At 42.1% G+C, this 22,305-nt stretch overlaps 1 protein-coding gene across 1 annotated transcript in view; it reads right to left on the minus strand.

Moving 5' to 3' along the window:
• LAMB4 (laminin subunit beta 4) overlaps positions 1–14,752 on the minus strand; it is a 44,909-nt gene extending 30,157 nt beyond the window's left edge. Inside the window, exons 1-12 of the mRNA XM_090136196.1 lie at positions 13,878–14,752; positions 12,645–12,706; positions 11,230–11,387; positions 7,661–7,796; positions 6,674–6,747; positions 5,719–5,907; positions 5,178–5,241; positions 4,468–4,682; positions 3,182–3,302; positions 2,000–2,188; positions 732–911; positions 5–114 (exon numbers count right to left, since the gene is read on the minus strand). Of these exons, the coding sequence (XP_089992322.1) occupies positions 5–114; positions 732–911; positions 2,000–2,188; positions 3,182–3,302; positions 4,468–4,682; positions 5,178–5,241; positions 5,719–5,907; positions 6,674–6,747; positions 7,661–7,796; positions 11,230–11,387; positions 12,645–12,706; positions 13,878–13,948 (1,569 nt within the window). The 5' untranslated portion in view covers positions 13,949–14,752. The remainder of the gene's footprint in view (positions 1–4; positions 115–731; positions 912–1,999; positions 2,189–3,181; positions 3,303–4,467; positions 4,683–5,177; positions 5,242–5,718; positions 5,908–6,673; positions 6,748–7,660; positions 7,797–11,229; positions 11,388–12,644; positions 12,707–13,877) is intronic.
• Between the last annotated feature and the right edge of the window lie 7,553 nt (positions 14,753–22,305).

Raw genomic sequence — 22,305 nt, forward strand, 5'->3', positions numbered from 1 at the left:
GTACAACACATTTCTCACAGCGCTGGCCCGTGGTGAACCGCTGGCAGAGGCACTCCCCAGTGGCAGGATCACAGATGGAGAAAGGCAAAGTGCCGGCAGCATCACAGTTGCAGGCTGTGGGGAGAGAAATGTGTGGTTGCCTCAGTTGGCCCTGCTGATGGTAGCAGGGGTGGGATGTGTCTATCAGCAAGCCTCGCTCTGAGGAATGGCTGTCTGGAAGCTATCACAGCCAGGCAACAGCTCCCTTAATCTACAAAGCTTTTAGCAGCAAGAAGAGCCCCAAAATACTTTCTAAGGAATTTAGTTACCAGGCAGATGAGGCAAAATGTGTAACAGGCACCTCAGTCAGAAGGTGCATTCAGACCTCAGAAGGTTTGTTTCTAGCCCACGTGCATCTTACATCAGTGATGTTTTGAGTGTGGAAATGAAAACGTGAGTGGAGTGTGCAGACTGGGGTGGTATTTCCATCTCCTATTTCCTCAAAAGCAATACATTTACCTCCCAGTGAACAGCTTCTAAATGCATTTAAAAGAACAATTCTGTGGCTGTGGCTTCCCAGGAAGAGTCTTGGTCCGAAGACCAAGAACATGCCCTTGACATGAGATCATAGCAGCCAATTGGGTATTTTGTAACATAGAAAGTATCCATGAGTTACTGTGTGCATCTGTGCATTTAACTACTCCCATCTCTTAAAAATGCTTTGTGAAGATCAAAAGTGGTAATTTACATACGCTGGCAGCCCTGTGGGTTGCTGCCTCTTAGCCCGAAGTGGTTGGCCTTGCATTTGTCACAGCGGACACCCTCCGTGTTCTCCTTGCACGGGCACCGACCTGCCACCGTTCCCAGCACAGGGTCTGTGCGGCTCTCACATGCACCGTGGTGCAGTGTGCCCTCTGGGTCACAGCTGCAAGCTACAGGCAGAAACAAAGAGACATAGGAAAGCACGTTTAGATATAGGCATGAAATTGTACAACTGCAGCTGTTAAAGTTCAGAGTTGTTGTGAAGACTAGAGATGTCCATCCACACCTGCTGTGCTGGCGGCTGCACATTTAAAGTACAGTCACTATAAAGAAATACTTCAAGAGGATTTCCAAGATCAACTTTTTCTCTGGAGGAGAGTAATAGTCTTCACTTTAGTAGAAATTTACCTTTCTCCTTAGGCAGAAATGGGTGTTGCTCATACATCCTGATATTCTCCACCTGGGGAGAAGCAAGGCTCTGTGCTTCTGGGGATGCTTTTGTGAAAGCTGCAGTGTACAGAGGGGTACCACCAAGGACCCCCCTCCCCAGGGATGGCCTGAGCTGGCCATGGCTGAGTAATTTGCTAGAAAGGATGGGATCAGCAGGAGCCACTGCCTCCATGATATATCTCACTTTCTGTTCAGGCTGTTTCTCACCGCACTGCTAACATCTACCACATCGCTTCCCTGGGTAATCTCCCCTTGGCTCCTTAAGAACCTTCCATGCCAATCAGTGATGACAGATTATACTCAAAGCATCTTTCCTATCCTGTGATAATACTGAACTAACTTTTCAAAAGACAAGCTTGCATGCCTGAAAGCTTATTTTTAAATATATGACAAATATCTAGAAAAGATATTCCTACTCCCACCATTTCACTCCTGTAACTCATGACTATCACAAAAGCAACAGCACTGCTGCTAGTTCGTTTTCTACTGATGCTGGTCAGAAAAACTGAGATTGGCCCTTCCTGTGGCAGGGGGGTTGGAACTTGTTGATTCTTGGGGTCCTTTCCAACCCAAGCCATTCTTTGATTCTGTGATTCTATGATGACATCCCTGCTGGACTGAAAGCTCAGTTTAGCAGTGAGCTGGAATATGCAGCTCCCTGTACAATGCTATTTCAAGGACAGTGTTGTGCAGATATTTTGTAAGGTAGTTTGGAAGTTGTAGGTTCAGAAACACTTCTACAGCCACATACAAGTATGAGGATGCAATAGGGCTCAGAGCAAATAGATGCTAAAATAGGGAATCTTACGCAGGCATGCGTGAGGGTCCGAAATGGCTTTGTGTGGATCCTGGTAAAAGAAGAGCTTGCACTGATCACAGTGTTGCCCCGTGGTGTTGTGCTGGCAATCCTCACAGACCCCACCGCTGACCCCACCACTGGCCTGGTACACAGCCATGTCGAAGTGGCACCTGCCAGAGTGGCCATTGCAGTTACAGCCTGCAGACAGAAACAAAAAGGGGATAATTAACACCACAGTTCCTATTGTGTCTTGCCACCACTGTGTCTACCTTTACAACAGGTTTACTTGTTACGCATCTGATTTCAATGTTCCTGCAAGATTACAGCCTTCCAGTCCTTGCACTTTACCACTAGGGGCAAATTGCAGCATACAGATTCTGCAAACAATGGTGCTCATATTGCAAATTCTGGTTTTGCTGCCATCAACAATATTTATTGGATTTACATATGCAGCAAAGCAGGAATATAATGATGCTAAGACTGGGGACTAATTGAATCATGTCTTAAAGTAAAAACCAAGTCAGGAGGACCATGGCAGCAGGCTCCAGGCACTTCATGCAGGGCTGGCACTACACAAGTGGCACCGTTTCAGGCTGGCATAGCAACTGCCAGACCTTGTGAGAAACTGTGTACTTCCAATCATGCCTCAAGAAGACAAGCTCTCAGCCTGCTATTTCCACCCCTCAGGGAGCAGCAGCATCCCCCCATAAAATGCCCTACAGGCACCAGAAATGGGCCCTACCTACACTTTGAGAAAAACCCACGCAGGTGTGTCTGCCTGTTACAGAGTGGGGAACACCCCTCCACTGAAGAAAGATTTAACTAAATACCCGATACAGATTTTCATCTATTATTCTTTTATGTCCTGCATTATTCATCATTGTGGAAATAAATAATTCAGCCTTGTCTAAATGCTTGTTTCATTTGCAAGACCCTAAGTTAAGCAATAAATGATCTTCTGGCATCAGCAGTTTTTTTCCTTTATTTTTTCTTTTCTCTTTATTAAAAATAAGAATGTGAAAGTTCACCTTCTAGGGCAACAGCACCGATGGACATGTGAATCCACCTGTTTTTTCTAGATGAGGCATGGAAAAGGTTCCATCCCAGAAACCATCCGATAGTGCATTGTGCTGAGACTGTGCTGCACCCACCCCCCAGTAATCACAAAGGAAAAAAATATATTTGAGTTACGTTTGCAAGCATTGTTTTGTGCCCCTTCAGCTGGCCTCCAGGGAGCGTCGTTGTAGAAATCTTTACATCTTTCACAGGACAAGCCTTCAGTGTTGTGGCGGCAGATACATCGCCCATGCACCTGCAAGGTGGTGAGATGGATGAGATATGGAGATGAGAAGAGAGGAAAGGAGAGGAGAAGAGAGCTGATTCTTTTCAGTTTTATGCAAGGGAAACATAAAGGCATCCTTTCATCTCCCAATTGAAACAGATGTGGATCAAAATAATGTTTCCTGTATGTCTGCTGGTGTAATCTGTTCCTGATGGCTCTGTTGCCTCCATTAAGATTTAAAGTGATTTTTTCTTCCACTACTACTGTAAGTCTCAATGCTACAAAACAGCCACTAAACTTCATTAGGACTCCTAAATCAAGTTATATCCTTTCAGGTACTACATCTGTATTCATAAGAAGAGCTGTAACTCCTACTGAGTTGCTTATGCTATTATAAAATGTCTTATCTGCTAATATTGTCGATAGTAATCTGCTTGAGGTACACCAGCAAGCTTGGGGAAATTCAAAGCTCTCTGGCTCCCTCAGCTGACAAAATGCTCATTTATTTGAGGAAAAGTTTGGAGAATGCCTACAAACTTTAACTCCATAGTTTTAAAGCTGCTGGGCAACATTTAGGAAAAAAAGTACTTCTAATGACACCAGTGGAGACGTCAACATTTTTTATTTCTATCTCTCTCTTCCTACATCTGTCAATTCTGAGAAACATATTTCCCAAAGAAAAAAATCCGATCTCTTTATCCCACAAGTAAAGAATTTGAAATAATCTCTCTGAATTTTTTTAATAATCAATTTTTCATGGGTTAGCTTTGCATTATTGGCCATTCTTTGTGCCAATGTCTGTCCCTGCTGCAGAGCCCCTTAGCCCAGCTGGAGCATGGAATTCACCCAACAAGCAGCCAGTCAAGTCTGCACACAGCACAGGCTGCTTACTTCATTATATTTGCACCATTACAGCTCTGGTATTTTGCTGCTGTTATCAACATGTCACGTCCCAGTTGCTTGTGAAACACCACACTGATGCCAACAAAGACACAGCTTCTGAGAAATCTAGCCCAGAGTTCTGAAGGAAGAAGTTGTATCAAAACATTGGGGTTGCGAATGGTTAATCCAAAGGTCATCAGAGACCTTCCCTTCTCCCTCTCCCTCTATCTTTCCATCCCTTCCTCTCTCCTTCCCTCCATTCCTTCCTTCCACCAAAACACCAGGCAGGGACTTAATAGCATTAATGACACACCATGCCGGGCTGATGAAAGACATCACCCCGCAGATTCTGTATAGGATCACAGTGGCTGGCATGGCCATTGCAAAAGCAGTTGCCCCGCACAACCATCTCGTAGACAGCATAGTAGTACTTCTCAAGGGGATCACCGTGCCTTCTTCCAAGGAGAGCATCCCCGAGGGTATGGAGTTTGGTAAAATTGATCCTTAGGTTTGTCATTGTAATGAGCTCTGGAAAGAAAGAAAAGAAATCAGGAGCCCAAGCTGACTAAAAAATGAAGAGGGTCAAATTTACAGCTTGCATAAAACATTCAGTAAATCCCCCATACTGAAGAAATTGTTAAAATGGTCTGATATGTGCCTGGGCAAGTGGCTTGCTCCTGGCAGACAACTTCCTTGGTACCACCCTGGTCTGGCTAAGCAGTGCTTCCCCAGCCAGTAACTCATGAGCCCATGAGAGACACTCAAGTGGCAAGGAGGATTAGGCCATCTGGTCCTGGAAGGAAAGATAGTTTAGCTGCATGGATGGGCTGTACAGAGCTGGGTCATTTGTCTGTAGGGCTAGGGGACAAGATTGGCCCTTTTAAAATTTATTAGTACAGATGTCTTCCTATGATCCTTTGGTACATATTTTTCAACATCATTATTAACACCAGTTGAGCTTTTGCTTCTCTCAGTGTGCAAAGTAAGCAACACCCATGAAGTGAAAACTTGCATTGTTCTTACCTTGGATATATGGCACATATGGGTTTTCTATTTCAAAGCTAGGATCCAAAGCTTTTAAGACAACCTGCAAATCAGATTAAAACAGCTCTGTAAGTCATGGAAGATATTCTTTTTGCATATAAATTCTACCACCTGAGATCCATTAGTTACTGATGTCACTTCACTGATCCTGTCAAATTAAAACCAAAGTCTTGGCCCCAGTTGAGCAAGTTCTCTCAACTTTTCAGCGTGGCTTTGGCTGGCAAAAAGCCCTTCAGTGGCAGAGGCTGATAGGGAACCAAGAGCTCTTATGAGGAAGGGCTTTCATGTGAACTGGGAAAACAGGAAAGAGCACTAGAAGGCTTTGTGCATGTTATTTTATGAGTTCATTTGGATATGAAACTGAGGGTAAAATGCTGTGATTTTCCCTCTTACACCTGAAAAGTCAACAGCACTTCATGACTCAGGATCTCTGTAAGTAAATATGATGGACATAAAAGCAAGACCCTCAGCTCCGGAAAGCTAGCCATGCATGATCTCAGTCACCGACTCTTGGCAGTACCTCGCCTTCAGTGGAGGGCTCAATGTCTGAATATCTTGAGTCACAGATGACGTCTCCCACACCCTTTGATGGACCAGAAGAGATGTTGGGAAAAGAAGCTGCACAGTCCTGTGCAAAATACCTAAACGCTTTCCAGGTCTGACCAAAGTCGATGGAGCGCTCAACCAGCATTGCTGCGGGCCGAAATGTCTGCAAGAAACATTTTTTTCAAGAAGTCCTTAATGTGGCATTGTTTAGACATCTTGGGGATAGTTGTGTTGACAGTCCTGTTTGGGGGATGCCAACAGCTGCCAATTGTATTTCTGTGTTTGAGAGCCTGCAGGCACACTGTACTACTTGCATGAGACTCTGAAGAAGCCATATTCCTCATCTCAGCCTCCTCAGGAGAAGAGAAGGGCAATCTTCCATATAGAATCATAGCATCATAGAATAGCTCAGCTTGGAGGGGACCTGATCTAGTTCCAACCCCTTGCTGTGGGCAGAATTGCCACCTACCAAATCAGGCTGCACAGGAGATTATTTTATAAGTAGATTATTTTTTAAGTAAGGAAATCCACTATAACAATACAGGAGTTTTGTTTAAAAAAAACAATAATAATTGTAGCCATCGAAGTGGATCACAATGGGTATGCTTAAGAAGACAGAATTAAATTTGAAAGAACCATCTCAGTTAGAAATGTCTAAAGTATTTGGACTTAATTTCATAGTTTATTTTTCAGATTTAATTATCAGATTTATAGAAAATAGGACCAGAAGGCACATGAATGAGAAGCTACTCAACCTACTACTTTCCCTAAGGCAGGATCAGCTACAACTTAACCATACTTGACAGGTGTTTATCTAACCAGTTCTTACAGACCTCTGAGGATGGTGCTTTCACTGCTTCCCTAAGCAATTTATTCCTGCGGTTAAAGAATTAGTGTATAAAATTACTTAAAAGACGTGCATATAATACCTTAAAGGTCAGGATGAGATGGCTGAACTGGAATAAAGTTTCTAGGTCCAGTCTAATACTGACATGGTCAACGCCTGAAAAAGAATGAAAATGAAGTGAAGAGCACAGATCACACATTGGAGGGGCTGCTAAGGCAGTTTTCCTTGGGGAATTCACAGATGCCTTTTCCAGTCAAGGCAGCCAGGCTCCTTGGGGCATCCTGGGAGCACAAAGTTAGCTCCCTCTGAGATTGTGCGTGCAATGGGACCTGCTGGAAGAGTGCTGGAAGTTGGAGGCTGTGTGAAATGGCTGTAGGTCTTGGTCAGAGCATTCAGATGGCAAGTGATGGTGACGGCAAGGTTCTGGGTGTGTGTCTTCTGTAACCACGTGAATTTTTTAAAAGTCATCCAATGATTTTCTTTGTTTCTGACAGAAACTAATAAAAATATGGGGTGTTCATGCAAAATGGATCAGTTAAATCCTTCTATACCGACAGAGCTGACATTCACCATGAGCATAACTATCAGATCAGGAGACCTCATCCCAAAGGAAAGGTGGGGAGAGCAAGAAGGGATCCTCTCACAGCTGGCCCACTGCTCTACTGACAGTGGGGACCCAAACTGGTGACAGTGCCTTGCTACTCACTGAGAAATAATAAGGCTAAGGAATTTCTTGTTGGGTACTACTCTGTTCTTACACATCTGGAGGCGAACATACCTTTTGCAACAAACTACATCTCCCTGAAAAGCAGGTACCCTAGAATAATGCACACCCACTGCATATCACAAAACACTGCTCTCGGAAGACACTGTGCTTAAAATTTGTCTGTAGAAAAAACAGAACTTCTAAAGTCCTATATTTTTAAAAAGGAATAGGTTAAAGTCCTGTAATATTGCTAACTCAAGGAGTATGTGAGGCTTTGTCTCACCTCATTATGAAGGCCAACTGCTGAATAATTACAGAAGAATATCTAACCACAAGCAGCAACGTTTTGTCAAAAAAACTTACCATTTTCTGACTGCCACCACTTTTTTTTCCTATCTGGCTCAAAAGTTGTGATAACATTTTCAATCATGTGGCTGTTGTGTTGTGTATAGGGATTATATGGGTACCTGGAATCACAGACAAAGCACTTCTGTTCAGCCTAGAAAACAAAAAGAGCAGAATAAAAGATGAGTTTGGTCTCTTTTCAAAAGATTTGGTAGACATGTGTATTTGTGCGTGTCCAGGCTCTGGCCTGGAGTTAGGCAGCAGAGGCATTGCAGGGGAAGACTGGCTCCTTAAGGCCTGAGGGGCCCTTCGAGGGGAACATTCCCTACATTATTTATCTGTATTTTTCACTCTCTTTTGCACATTGGCCAGGAGCAGCAGACAGATGCTGTTGTACAGGTGGAAGGGAAGGCTGGATCCAGACAAAATATGAAAGGTCTGGGTTGATACCATCAACACAACCAGTGCCTTCTGTGGGGAGAATGGGGAACTGGGATGTCAGCAGCACCGAAAGTGGGGAATCAGGAGGCACCACTCCAGCACTTGTCCAAGGCTGATGGGTTGGCTGAAAACAGAAGGCAGTTCTGTGAGCAGAACAGGAGCAGGGAAAAGGTGCCTGCGCAGCATGCTCAGAACATGCAGGGAAACATAGGAACTGTCTGCACATCTCTGTATTATGAAATCACCTAGGAATTATTTACGTTTTAAATAAATATACAGATGAGAATTCAAAAGTGTGCTATAATCCACGTGTTTTAAATATTATGAAAAATACATATTATATTCAGCCATTCTACACTGTACTTTGTGATTTGGCCACAACAACCCCACACAGCATTATAAGTGTGGGGACGAGTGGCTGGATGATTGTGAAGAGGAAAGAGACCTGGGGGTGTTGGTTGATGCTCAGCTGAACATGAGTCAACAGTGTGCCCAGGTGGCCAAGAGGGCCAAGGGCATCCTGGCCTGCATTAGAAACAGTGTAGCCAGCAGGAGCAGGGAGGTGATCATCAACCCATACTCAGCACTGGTGAGGCCATGCCTCGAGTATTGTGTTCAGTTTTGGGCCCCTCACTGCAAGAAAGACTCTGGAGCGTGTCCAGAGAAGGGCAACGAAACTGGTGAGGGGTCTGGAGCACAAGTCTTATGAGGAGCGGCTGAGGGAGCTGGGATTGTTTAGTCTGGAGAAGAGGAGGCTCAGGGGAGACCTCACTGCACTCTACAACTTCCTGAAGAGAGGTTTAGGTGAGGAAGGGTTTGGCCTCTTCTCCCAGAGAACAAACAGGACCCGGGGAAATGGCCTCAAGTTGTACCAGAGGAGGTTTAGGTTGGACATGAGGAAAAACTTTTTCTTGAGAGTGGTCAGGCACTGGAATGGCTGCCCAGGGAGGTGGTGGAGTCGCCGTCCCTGGCAGTGTTCAAGAGGCGCCTGGATGAGGAGCTGCGAGATCTGGGTTGTGCTTGTGGTAGCAATGGTAATGAGAAGACAGTTGGACTAGATCTTACAGGTCATTTCCAACCTTGTGATTCTATGATTCTATGTATGATGAAGTTACAATTTTTAAGACAAGGCAGAAGCACAAAAACCACTCATGTCATTTTACAAAGCTTCAATAAGGAGCGTTCTGGTTGTCTCAGCATTTGGTATTGTGTACACCCATGCTCTGATGTATACAGACACACTATGTGACACTCATTCCATTTATGTTTAAGGTTGCACCATGAAAATCTCTTTGTGCCCCAAATGATAAGCACGTGCGTGTCCTTGCAGGCACATATGACAGATCCCATCTGCCCTTGATGTACACAGCTTTGCACTCTGCAGTCCCAAGTCCTTTTCCTTTCCAAACACATGTAAGTGTAAGCCCAATTACAGGGCTAAAACCCATTTAACCTACGCTTAGAAACAAATAGAGGCATTATTCTAAATAAGGCACAGTTATCAAAAGATCAAAAGTGCTTCTTTTCAAATGCAAAGAAGTTGAACTTCAGATTCAGATTTTTCAATCTGAATTTTCATTAAAACATTCCAACCAAGTCTGGGCTTCTGGCAGCTTGCCACATTGACTGGCAAACCTTCATACACCAGGTTTGTTCCTGCCATGCTTCCCTTGTCATGACACAGGTCATCAGAAGGGGAATGTGGGGAGGAAGAATGCAAAGCTTCCTGGCTTGCCTCCAGGAGTACTGGTGGGAAGTACTGATTTCAGTGGAATTCTGTAACATACTTCAGGTAGCAGACACATAGAAGGAGAGCTGGTACAGCAAGTCACACTGCCAGAGCATAATCCAGCTTTGGGAAGCAGCAGGACTCGTAACTTGCATCGCCTTCAGAAGGCAGTCACTGGGGGTCAAGATGTGTTGAGGCAGCAGTAAATCACAGGGATTACTGCAGGAACAGCTGTTCTTTTTCATGAGTCTGTATTTACATAATTCAAAGGATAAGTACAGGCAAGTGAAAAGATCAATTTTTTATCACTCTTTGATCTCATCTTAAAAAGAAAAAGAAGGAAGTCCTCCAGCCAAGGGCCAGAAGTGAGATGGCTCTTTGTGCTAGGCTACCAAGCTGAGCCAAGGCTCAGAGCACAGCCACAGAGAGCCCAGGATTCCTTTGTTTAAACAACCTGGGGAAAACCTGCAAAAGGTGAAGCGAAGCTCAAAAGCTTTCAGAAGAGGAAAGAACTGTTTACATTTTGCAGAAAAATGCAATTGCAATGAGTAACTGGGAGCAGTGTTCAGTGTCATCTCAGTATGGCAGAACTTTATTTTGTAAATATTTCACAGCATTTTGCCAGAAGGTAATAAACTAAATATTTTTGATTGCTTATAAATGAAATGGTATTTTATTAACTTCCTCTTCACCCTGCAGATGGTATTTAGTAAAAATATTCCTGCTTGAGAGGATACATCAGCTCAGCAGGGCCAAATCTTGCAGGATGTGTAGCAAAGGAAGTCCACTTCTGCTGGCCACTGGTTCCAAACACCTGATGGACACATAGGTTCCCCACAGGTGCTTCCCCAGGAGGGATCTGTTTGATTGCCCACATTTTATGTCTGCCTATCCACCTACATGGCCAAAGATTGTGTTTTCTCCCTCTTTCAGATGTGGCTTTTCTGCTTTCATCAACATTGGTTTTATTTCACATCAAGTGATATGTGAGAATGGGGCATGAATCTCTTAACAGGCTGCTTTAAGTCTCAGCACTGTATGGCACACGTCCCCCAGCAAAGGCATGTCAAAGACCATGCCCATCCTGCTAAGCACACACACGCACACCACCTGTGGTCTTTGTCTCTGAGCAGGGAAAGACTGGCAAAGTAAAGCTCCCTCAGATATCCTTGTGCTCATTTGCATCTCATGGATGTTTCTCACTCTGGAGAAGCTGTGCATCACTGAAGGCCTTTTGCCAAATCGTCCTTATGTGCTGCAACGAGGCACAGCATTCCACCAGGCTTCTTTCATGCTATCTGATAATTATTCAGAACAAGACCATGAGAAGCTTCCCAGTTTGGGCAGCTTCCTTTTTCAGAAAAGAACATTGCTAGTCTGGAGAGTTCAGTTTATTAAAAATAAAAAGCAAACCAACCTCAAGGTAGCCTATAATGCAGTACTTCTGGGGGCTGTTCACTCCACAGGTTGAAGAGGCCACTAGTTGCTTGCTGCGACCCAAGAGGAGGTCTCCAACAGCCGGGTAGCAGGACCCAGCCCTGCAGTCATCCTGTGCCTGCCGGAGTCCCACCAGCACTGCGTGCAGAAGAAGATCAGCGAAAGATTAAACTGGTTCACATACTCAGCAACGCTCTCCGTGGAAAATCAGTGATGTTCTAACATCAGCAGAAAAGTAAATTGTCCTTTGTCTATTCTCCTGTCCTTAATCATATCACCTGATAGAATCTGGAAGAGCTTCGCTCATGAACACACCTGCTGCTAAATCATTAAAAAAACAAAGCTAGCATATTGCACATGTACACTAAAACATATTCTCAGCATTTTGCTGTCCATAAAGATGCCAATCTGCTAGGACGTACTAAGCATTCCATCCTGCTATACCCAGAGTCAGCGCTGCAGCAGCAGAATCACAGGCATTACAACTGACTTTGTGAGCAGAGCCAAATTCTAATTCATTCTGCTGTTTTGTGCTGTGTTCTCAAAGTTGTATTGATGAAACCAAGGCCAAGTATAAAGTCAGAGGTGCCTATGATTTTCTGGTGATTTGCAAATCCTGCTCTGGTCCCAGCACTTTCCATTCAAAACCCATGGAATGGTCCTTAATAATCGAACAGAACAATTTCAACTTCTGTAAATAATTGTGAGATTTTTTTTTGTTTATTTTGCCTGAAACTACTTTAAATTTTTTTTTTTTCCAATATGTCAAGAGTTCCCTTACAGGATTTGTCCTTTTAAACAAGTTCTATCCTGAAACCCTGAACAGGAATGGGTACCTCGGAGGCTTCATCTACTCAGTTTTACTTGACTCAACTTGTTATAAAAAGTACAGTTAAAAAAAAAATATATAATCAATACATGAAGATCCCACAGGAGCACGAAAAGCAGTAATGCAATTACAGCACTAAATATATTTACTTTGTGGGCTTTTTTTACTATGAATATTTCTACAAAGTACTGTAACAGACAGATTTGAGTTCATAGCTCAGGCTATACTTTAGGCATTGACTGAAACTTGACTTGCTAAGTATAAAGCAACGCATGTTTGGTTAATCTGCCCTTATTAATTTATCCAGGTTCACCATGTATTAGCTGTCAGCAGATAGTGGATGCCCCTTTCAGGAGCTGATTCAGGCTTAATTACAATACACACCTTTTGTTTGTATTTAAAGGTTGCACATCACTCAGAGCTCCTATGCAGGAACAAGGACTCACAATCTCATGCATTTTAATTGTGTAGACAAATGAAGTACCCTAGAAGTCTTGGAGAAACATATAAATGACATGATAGTATTTCAAAATTGGCCCAAATAACTGTACTGCCCAAATACTTACTGAGGTGCAACAGAAGGGCCAGCCAAGCCTCATGTCTCTGCATGGAGCTCAGGCTGATCTGGCTGGAAGAGAAGAGCCAATGGGTCACACAATGCTCATCTGCCCCAGGGCACACCTTGTGTGTGGGTTTTCATGGAGCTTTCAGCAAAGGGATGGAACCACAGTAAAAACACCAAGATTAAAAACACATACTGGTCTTGACTTTGTTCTGGTGGAAAATTCTCATGACAGTTTTTTTTTCAGAATGGGATCAAAGCAGAGGGATATCTCACATGTACTTTTGCAAAAGACCATAAAACATATATATGCAGTTTAAAATAGAAATTAAATGCTATCAACAAAACTTCTGTGGTATTCAAATATAAACTATTTAATCCTAATTAGATTCAACAGAGCTATTTGCAGAGATCTAACTCCTCTCTAAGTTCTTGTTTCTTTGCATTGACTTCAAACAAAGCCAGAAATCCTAACATAAATGCTACTGAATAATGCCTAAAGTCAGGTGATAGAGATTTTGGTCTCATTAGAGATACAAGTATAACCAAATATTTAAGTGCAGTGAAGAAAAATAGATAAAGTTACTATAAATGCAAAAGACTTGTTTGGAGGAAACCTCAGAACCCATGGGAGGATTGCTGTGGCTTTTACTTCACATCCTTCCTACTAACATTCTTGCAGAGGAAGGTGTGATTTGCTAACACAAGAACTCTATTGGAAAAAAAAATAAAATGGCAGAAATGGATGGAAAATATGGCCAGCATCCTTCCACCATATAGAGCTTCCAAACCACAGCCTGACTTCACTTTTGTGTCTCCCACCTCTTTCTCCATCTGTAGGCACTGATGGAATCATCATGTTCTGATGCCACCCTGGCTGCTGGGGCATCCCTATGTGTCACCCCAAAGTGTCTCAGACAAAATACCCCACTGTATCAGAACAGAGCAACTGTTCACATAAGCAAAGGCATTCAAAGTATTTCAGATTTTACAGGCTCCACATAGGCTTGGTTCACACAGCTTCAATCGGTACATGAGAGAATAGACATGCCTGTGTGACTGTTTCAGCAATCAGGAGTAATCTACGTATCTTTGTAATTATATGCCCCATTCACACTCCATACCAATGATATTCTTTAAACGTGACTCACTTAAGCAGACAACCAAAGACCAGCAAAACCCCAACACATTTCAGTTTCACACTTAGCAGGAAAATTAAATACTGGAGATGTCTTACCTGTATTTCAAGCAGCCGAGTGCTTCAGCTGGAAGTGAACTGCACAGAATGCAAGAAGCAAGTAAAGGCATACCTGTGCACTTCAGCTGAACAAGATCGTGTGTCCCCTGAGGCACCAAGGTGTAGGTGAGAATGAGACCTGGCCTGCAACCTGCCAAGGGGGTGATTTGTGAAGTCACTCTGATGGGGCTTCTGGCATTAGCAAGTATGTGCAGTGAAAGAATATTGTGACAGGCAGAAAAGGTTCTTACAACTTCAATGAGAAGATAAGGATTCTTAAAAACCCACGCTAATTGTTGTTAGCCACATCTTGGAGCCTTCACCACTACTTAGCATCAGAAGTCCACTGGTACTGGTTTAATTAAGTGCAGAATAAAAACAATTCCTCCTCACAGCAGAGGGTGCAAAGCGACAGAAAGAGCAGGGTTTGGGCTTTGGGGTGACTGCAAATACGCCTGTTCAAAAGCTATGACCAAAGCCATGTGGATGTAACAAGTCAGCTTCAAGTTAACTCAAACTCTGGGTCAATGGCATGAACATTATTTCCTTTTTTTTTTTCCGACCAAAAGCTAAAGACACCACAACAACTTGAGTACAGCCTCAGTGCTGACTTTCAGCAGACGTTTTTGCCTGTACCCTCACTTGCAAGCACCTGCAGTGTGGCGCAGGGCCTACACCGCCATCTTGAGAAGCGCTGTGAAGGAGCAGCTCCAAGATGGCGCACTCCCCCTTGTGCTCAAGCAGCGGCCATTTGTGGATGGCTTTGTCAAACCTGTAGCACGTTGATTTCAATTTTCAGAACAGTATATCACCTTGGATACATATTTTTAGTTTTGATCTACTTGTTATTAGTCCTTCTCTGTCTGCCTGTAAGGCCTCATTCACGGCTGTCTGTAAAGTATCACACCCTCAAACAGAAAGTTTTCTAAATGTGCAAAATACATCATAAACTAAATGCTGCTTTTCTTTTGATAGCTCCTATCCTTTTAGAATAACAAACAAGCAAACAATAAACAGATGGATGATCCTACTGTAGTGTTCAGTGCTGTGTCCTCTGTTATTACTTCGAGAACTCACTCTAGCAGAAATAATGCATACACTTACATTTTTGGAAATTATCTTCCACAAGTGCACATGTAAATTAGTTGTGGGAGACGTTTTTCAGGCCAATTTAATCTGCATTTTGTTTGCATTCATATCTGACCAACTATTTATTTAAATTTCTCCATCTTATACACATTATTACTTATTCTTTGAAAATTAAAAAAACCAAAAGACTAAGTGATAAATTAAGATATTAATTCTACTTTTTATCTGTAAGCAGTATGTCAAATGCATTCTGAAAGAATGACACCTAACTGAAGAAAGCATTATTATTGTGATGCTACTAAATTATAGAATGGTTGACATTTTATCAGCACATTTGGTAGGGAATTCAGATTTTGTTACAGAGAAGTTATGTGAGAAGTAAATATGAAGGAAGATTTATTTCCAGAATATTGCTGGTCCTGTGTTTTGATTTATGTCGGACCCTGAACAAGAAAGAGGTTTTAAAATGCTTGAGGCAGGGATTAAGGAACTTCTATCTCACTTCTTTAATCTCTCCCCTGGTAAAGAATCTGGATTTATAATGCTCACTCGTCCCATGCTGGCTGGAGGGTAGACAGCATTGGTGCATGATTTTTCAAGTCATCACAAGTCTTACAGTTGCAATTTCTTAGGTCTTAGGAATATCCTTAACAACAAAGGAAAAGAACTGCAAGCACTTGGCCATATTTTCATTTCATAGACACCAAACAGCAGTGAAGAAATGGAATGGGCAGAGGCTGCAGCCTTGGTGCCCCAGTCACACTTCAGCGTGTGGCACCAGCCCATGTAGGTGTGCACTGCTCTTCCATTAATATGTTGAATAAACACCTCTATGGGTATATGTTTTTTTTTCTCTTCAATGAAAATGACAAAAGTATCAGAAAAAGTATATAAATAATTATGCTTTTCTTTAAAGTCATGATATGAAATAAAATAATTTGAGCCTGGGATTTTTCTTGCCAACAGAAAAATAAGTACCTCCTCTAAACAAGTCACCTGGGCCTCCTGGAGCCAGGGGAGAAAGACAGGGACTCCTGCGGGGTTCATCCTACCACATCTTTTAGATACTTACCTAGAAGGATATATCACCCTCTGGAGGTATCTAATGCTTTCCTCTAGATAAGTGCAGCCCCATTCACAGGCAGTGTTCCTGTGTTATAAACTGATCCACTGAGATGAATCCCATCCATAAAGAACTAAGCCAGAATCACAAATGAAATGGTCTGAAAAACAAAACCATCTTGCTACATTTCTGTCTTTCCACTTTTATTTCTGCTCTGATTTCTTTCAGCATTCCTTTTGTTTAAAGCGTGATTTCTCACACGCAAGGAGTGCGTATTTTTTGCTATTCCACATACTGACAGAATGTAGCATTGGATAACAAAAGCAGAATAAAGCATAAGCTCACAAGAAGATAAGAGATGTATTTTATTTGACATATTTGATCAAGACAGCATTACGGAAAGCAGAAGAACATGCATTTTTGTTTGCTCTGAAAAAGAAAGAAGTGATCTTTGTGAAAAAGCCCGAGGCACAGGCAGAAATAACGTTGTTATGACCAAGCGTATGGCACAGCAAATGATCAAACAATTTACCAAGAGGCAAAATTCAGCGATTTATGCTCTGCCCCACTATGAGGCAAGCTTTGCATCCTGGAGCAAATTCCTACAGTTAAAATTTTCTTTAATCATCATCTAGATGAGCTTTTCCACATTTCAAAAGGATGTAAAGCATACTTGTAAGTCATGAGACACTTCTTCACTTTCTAAAAGGCACAACACCCGTGGTGCCCTGCACTTTTTGCGTGCAAGTCTGGTATTTGAAGTTTGTTTTTTTTCTCCACTACAAACAAGAAATCCAGTTTCAACTTGAATGTTATCTCCCTGGCAGGCACAGTGTTGCTGATGGCAGTAATCAACACTGAAGAGAAAAAAGACAGAAAGGGTGATGAACTGTACTGCTTTAAAATATCGCTGTAATTTTTAAAGTGCAGTTCAAGATATATATATATTCAATATATAATGTTTCATGGTATCTCCTGAGGTTTTGACATTTCCAAGCTGGCAGGATGAGAAGTGTGGCACAAACCTTGATTGCTATTAGTTTATTCAAAACTGGAGGGGGGTCACGCAGTACAACTGGACAATTCTGTTTCTAAGAAACTTGGACCATCAATAAACAAATGTACTTGGCCTATTAACCAGAAACAAAGATTCCCCCTAAATCCATAGGAAAATGGATAATTTTATTCATATTTATAATTGTAGCAATGTTCTGTTTTAAATACCTATTATTAGATCTTCTGTACCTGACAGCCTAAATTATTTTCCCTTGGTAAAACAAACTCTTCTGCAAACGTTAAATGACTATGCTGTTTAGAAATGACCCTGATCTTAGAGATCTTAGAGAATCTCACTGGCTCCTGAGGAATATCTTTGACCTAGAGGCTTAGAAAATAACAGAAATTTACCATACTGTCATCTGCTTGTGAGTGAAGGCATATGGGAGGGAGCAGAGGGAATTAAATTCAAAACCTAGCGGAGCACAGCTGGGAGAAGAAGTATAGGGAAAACAGTTCCCTGAGCTTCCAACAAAAATAACCCAGGAGATGTACAGTACTGGAAGGAGAACCTGACAGATGGGAAGGATGATGACATGAACCTGAGGAGAGAGAATAATGGAGAGAAAAATGTGTCCACTAGAGGACAACAGCAGCAGCAAGAACACCCAGTGCAGAACCATCATGAGCCAGAGGCTGAAGAGCATCCCTGGTTGTGCTGGCACTGACCATGCAGCCACAAGCAACAAGGGAAGCTGGCTCTTCCACAGTCCTGAGCATCTGAAATAAGGGCTTCTGAAATGAAAAAAAGGCAGTCCTCATAGCCTGTCCTTATTTTTTTTACAAGAACTGAAACATGAAATATTTTGGTTTAGACTGTCCCAGAATAAAATGTCCATTTTGCTTAGTAAAAATGAGAAGGAATGCAAATGAAAATGACTTATTTCTCAGACAACTGGAGAATAAACAACAGAACAAAACAGAACAAAAATACATCCTGTTTAGATCTGTTTAGGTCTGTTTAGATTGAAATAAATAAAGCTGGATAGCAGGTATCCATCAGGAAGCTGTGGAAGTAGGATGGTCTGCCTGGTAAAATAATTGTGAAATCTGATGTTTTCCACCCATACTCACCATCACCCATGACAAGTATGGCACCTGGCAATGTACTATAACCATGCTCTCACAAAAGCCTCAACTGGTACATATACCTTCTTTTGCCTAACTTAGCAATACTTATGGATAAACTGACATTTTGGGGATTTTCCATTCCTCAGTTCCAAGTTAAACTTAATACAAAGGCCTCCAGGGAGTATTTAAATCTATCAATACACACATGCTAATTACCCAAAAGTATGATAGAATGATGGCTGGTTGACTATCAGGTGCTCATTTGTATCTGTGACTATCCTGTAGCATCTGGAATCTGTACAAATACAGGAAGTATCACACATAAGTCATGCACAAAATAAATGAGTAAAATAAGATTTTGTCATGGACTCCAGGGATGTAAATGACGTATCAGTAGCACAGCAATAACACAGCATGCCTGAAAGCTGGGAACAGGTGCATGTAATTATATGATTTGTCCATGATCAAGAATATATAACCTCTGCTTTATCCTTCTGTTGAGACTTAATTATACCAGATGGAGAAAACAGAAAAATTAGCATCTCCCTTTACCTTCCTGTTCTCTCCTTGTCACACAGAAGTGAATTGTTTGTCACAGCCAAGTTCAGCAAGTGTCAGCAGCAAATCTGGAGAGTAGGAAAGACCTCTTGCTTTCAAACACAGTCAGCTTCTTTCTAGCAGAAGAAGGCAGAAGCAAACCCTGTCTTGCTGACCATCTGTGAGAAGCACATTTCAACAGCAATTGCTCTGTTTCCGCATTGTCGGTCCTTTCCCACCAGGTTGTCTGTGAATGCTGTCACAAGCCCCTTGCTGCAAAGTCAAGGGAATGGGTGTTTATGACTGGTGGCACTTCAGTCTACTCAATCATGAAAGACAAGCAGCCTGCAACAGAAGACTAAGTAGAAAAGGCCCAGAGGTGTGGGGAAGCCAAAACTAATTTGAAATTGTGGATTGAGAGGATGGGAGAGAAAACCGACTGATCCAGTAATCCCAGCAGGAAAAGATATATTGTCGTCCAGGAATGGAGGCTGAAAGAATACAGGGCTACCCGCAAGCACAGCTACAGGCTCCCTGCAATCTGCCTGCACAGGGCTGGGCAGAAATGCTATGTCTTTTCAGAGTTGGGCTCTTTAGACATCCTGGGCATGTTGCAGTGCTCCCATAAGGGTACTCTGACCCCTTCAGACTGCCTTGCAGAAGTGCTCTGCAAATTAACTAAAACCATGCTTTTGCTGATTGCCAAACACTTAGGGTAGATACAGCTTAATTAAAAGTTGTTATTTCTGCTAGGTTCGTATCTCATCAACTATATTAAAATTGTTAGAGAAAACAAAGAAACAACAAAAAACATGGAGTTAATGTTCTTTATTATTGAAATCAAAACAATTTTTTCTTCTTATAAAGTAAAACCTTTACAGTGATTGTCTAGATTTCCTTACAACCTGTTTGACTTGGCAGAACAACACAGGAATAATTTTCAAGAAACTTCTATAGATGTATTTCTTACAGAGCCCAAACAATCAAATGTGCGTACTTAATTATACACAATAAATCTGGAGAAACTCATTCTGCCTATTAAGCATCAATTTTACTGACATTTATGCTACTTGTATACTGGTAACACCACGTGGATCACAAAAACTTGAGCTGTTTTGATGAGTATTAGGAAGACTATAGCAAAACTACTAGTATTTATTAATAGTGCTTGTCAACATTAACTCACATATGCTTATCCTGACCTTCTCCTGATTGCTGAAACAGATTTAGTGCTTTTTATGCAATTAACAAACAGAAATGCCCTCTTCTCCATTAAAGGCAAATAATTCCTATCCCCCACCTCACCAGATAACACTTTTTGAGACTTTTTGACACACTTTTGTGTGGGACACAGCAAAGTAAAAAAAGCCACTGCTTATGATGATTTATGAATAAAACTTCAACGAAACTTTGGGAAACCCACTTGTTAAAGGCAATATGGTTTTCTTTGTTTGTTTTCAGGAAAATTGTATTACAGAGAATGGAAAACAGAACATTAAAACCAAAGAAATACCAAAGGTCACAATTTACTGTGGTATGTCTCTGTGTCCTGATAGTTGCAGGCCCTGTCCTGAGCATTTAGACAATTCAAGAAGCCTTTATGCCAAAGGATTCATGTCTTTATGTGACTTTATCAATTATCAGAATATTTCTGTTTTGTAATCATGATCTAATTACTAAAAATAGCCAGGTGGTGATAGATCAGGATTTATTACTAACCAGATGATCATCTTCTTACAAACTGACATTTGTAATCTAGGCAGGAATTCAGCTCAGTGACTTATGTTCCCTTCCTCCCTGCCTCTCTCCAATCTATCAACAACGTATAGCAAATCTCTGCTGACTGAAAGACACAACTTCACATTGGTGATCTGTCTACACCAAACAATTTAAATTCTTGGGAAAGGGGAAAAACAACATCACTGTAACATCTTTAACTGCAGCTTTCACAGTACTCAAGTGCAATGCTTATCCTAGCTTTTGTGTGAATGGTATGAGCCTCATTAGCAGTTGAATTAAATTACATTTAAAATGTCACAAAAATATTCAAAAAAGAATTAGGATTATTTTCCTCTAAACAGATTTGCAGTGGTAAGTAATTTTAGATTCCATAAAACAGAGATATCCTATTTCACTGATTAATTCACTTTAACTGGGATTTTTTCAGATCGAATAGCTATAACACATTTTTTCCTTTTCCTTGGACTCATGTACTTTGCATCTCTGTGAAAAGCCATATTCATAATGATCAAGTAAAAAAGGATCTCTCTCTCAAAAAAAAACCCACAACCAGAAGTGGGATGGAACAGGAAAAAGGATGTAAAAAATAAGACATGGAGGTCCTCTTTAGTTGCCACTTTGTTTTTATTTACTTTTTTAATTAGCTGCATATGCACCAAAAAATGGAAGACATAGAAGACTGTACATAAATACGACCACAGCACCGATGACTATTTGTGTTGTGTATTGCAGCATTTGCAATTCCTCTTTATGGAGGGATGGGGATTTCCATTCACCTTTTAGGCATAAAACAGAGCTTTTTGCCATATAACATCTGAATGCACATGCTATGCACTCGCTCCAGTGATTTAAATGATGATATTATAGCATCGTAAATTCCTGCGCCCAAAAGGAAGAACATCCAGAAATCTCTCCTGATCCTCGTGTTGTTTTTTTTTTTTGGAGAAGGCGTGCCCAACTCTTGGCCCTGGATTGGTAGTCAGAGCCTTGCAGGAATACAAGCCAGCCTTTAACACATACTTGCTCACGTGTCATTCTGAGGTGACCTGTCAGCTATCCCTTCATTGAGGGTGGCTTCAATTCAAATTACTGACAGTCTTCTGAGCAGGAGACTATCAAAATACTATCAGGTGTAACTGCTAGTTCGTTACTACAGAACCATAGGGGTTTTTACATCCAAATTCACACAAGCTTACATTCTTGAATGGTTATAGAGACACCACGCTTTGGGTACACCTTGGTAGCCAAGGTATGATTTCAACTTGTCTCCTCAACCACTTACAAATTTCTGGTGTGGGGCTGCATTACAGGAACATGCTTTGGAAGGCTGTTGTTGACAACCTGGAGTACACTGACTTATGCTGGCACCCATATGCCTCAGGGAGAGGTTTGCTCACTGTCCAAACGCAACAGTTAACCGCTGGGGTGGTGTAAGCAACACCAACAGTCTGATTGGTTACACACTTGAGAAAACCGTACTTGTGAGTTGACTAATAGGACTGCTGTTCCATTCCAGGGTAAGGGAACAAGCACTAAACAGCAGGGATGAACCAATCACTACGCATGCTTATTAAAAAAACGGAGAGAACGCTACTAAAAACAAGTCACCACGAAAAGTAAGGCAGACCCCAGACACAAGGAAGCACACTTCTGACTCCTCGTGCTGCAAAGAGGCATCGGGAAGGAAAGCACAACAGACCGCCTCAGCGCTGCGGGAGGAAGTGTCGAGCAGGGCACTTAAGGGAGCCCTCCTAGCCGCCTCCTCTCGCTGGTTCCTGCGAGCCTGGCTCCTCCTGATTGGCCGAGATGAGCTCCACCCACGTGCCAGCGCCGCTCTATGCCGCCCGGCGACCGCACCTCGCTGTTCTCAGA

This window comes from Phasianus colchicus, chromosome 1 (genome assembly GCF_987193195.1).
Source record: "Phasianus colchicus chromosome 1, bPhaCol1.hap1.1, whole genome shotgun sequence".
NCBI classification, from domain to species: domain Eukaryota; kingdom Metazoa; phylum Chordata; class Aves; order Galliformes; family Phasianidae; genus Phasianus; species Phasianus colchicus.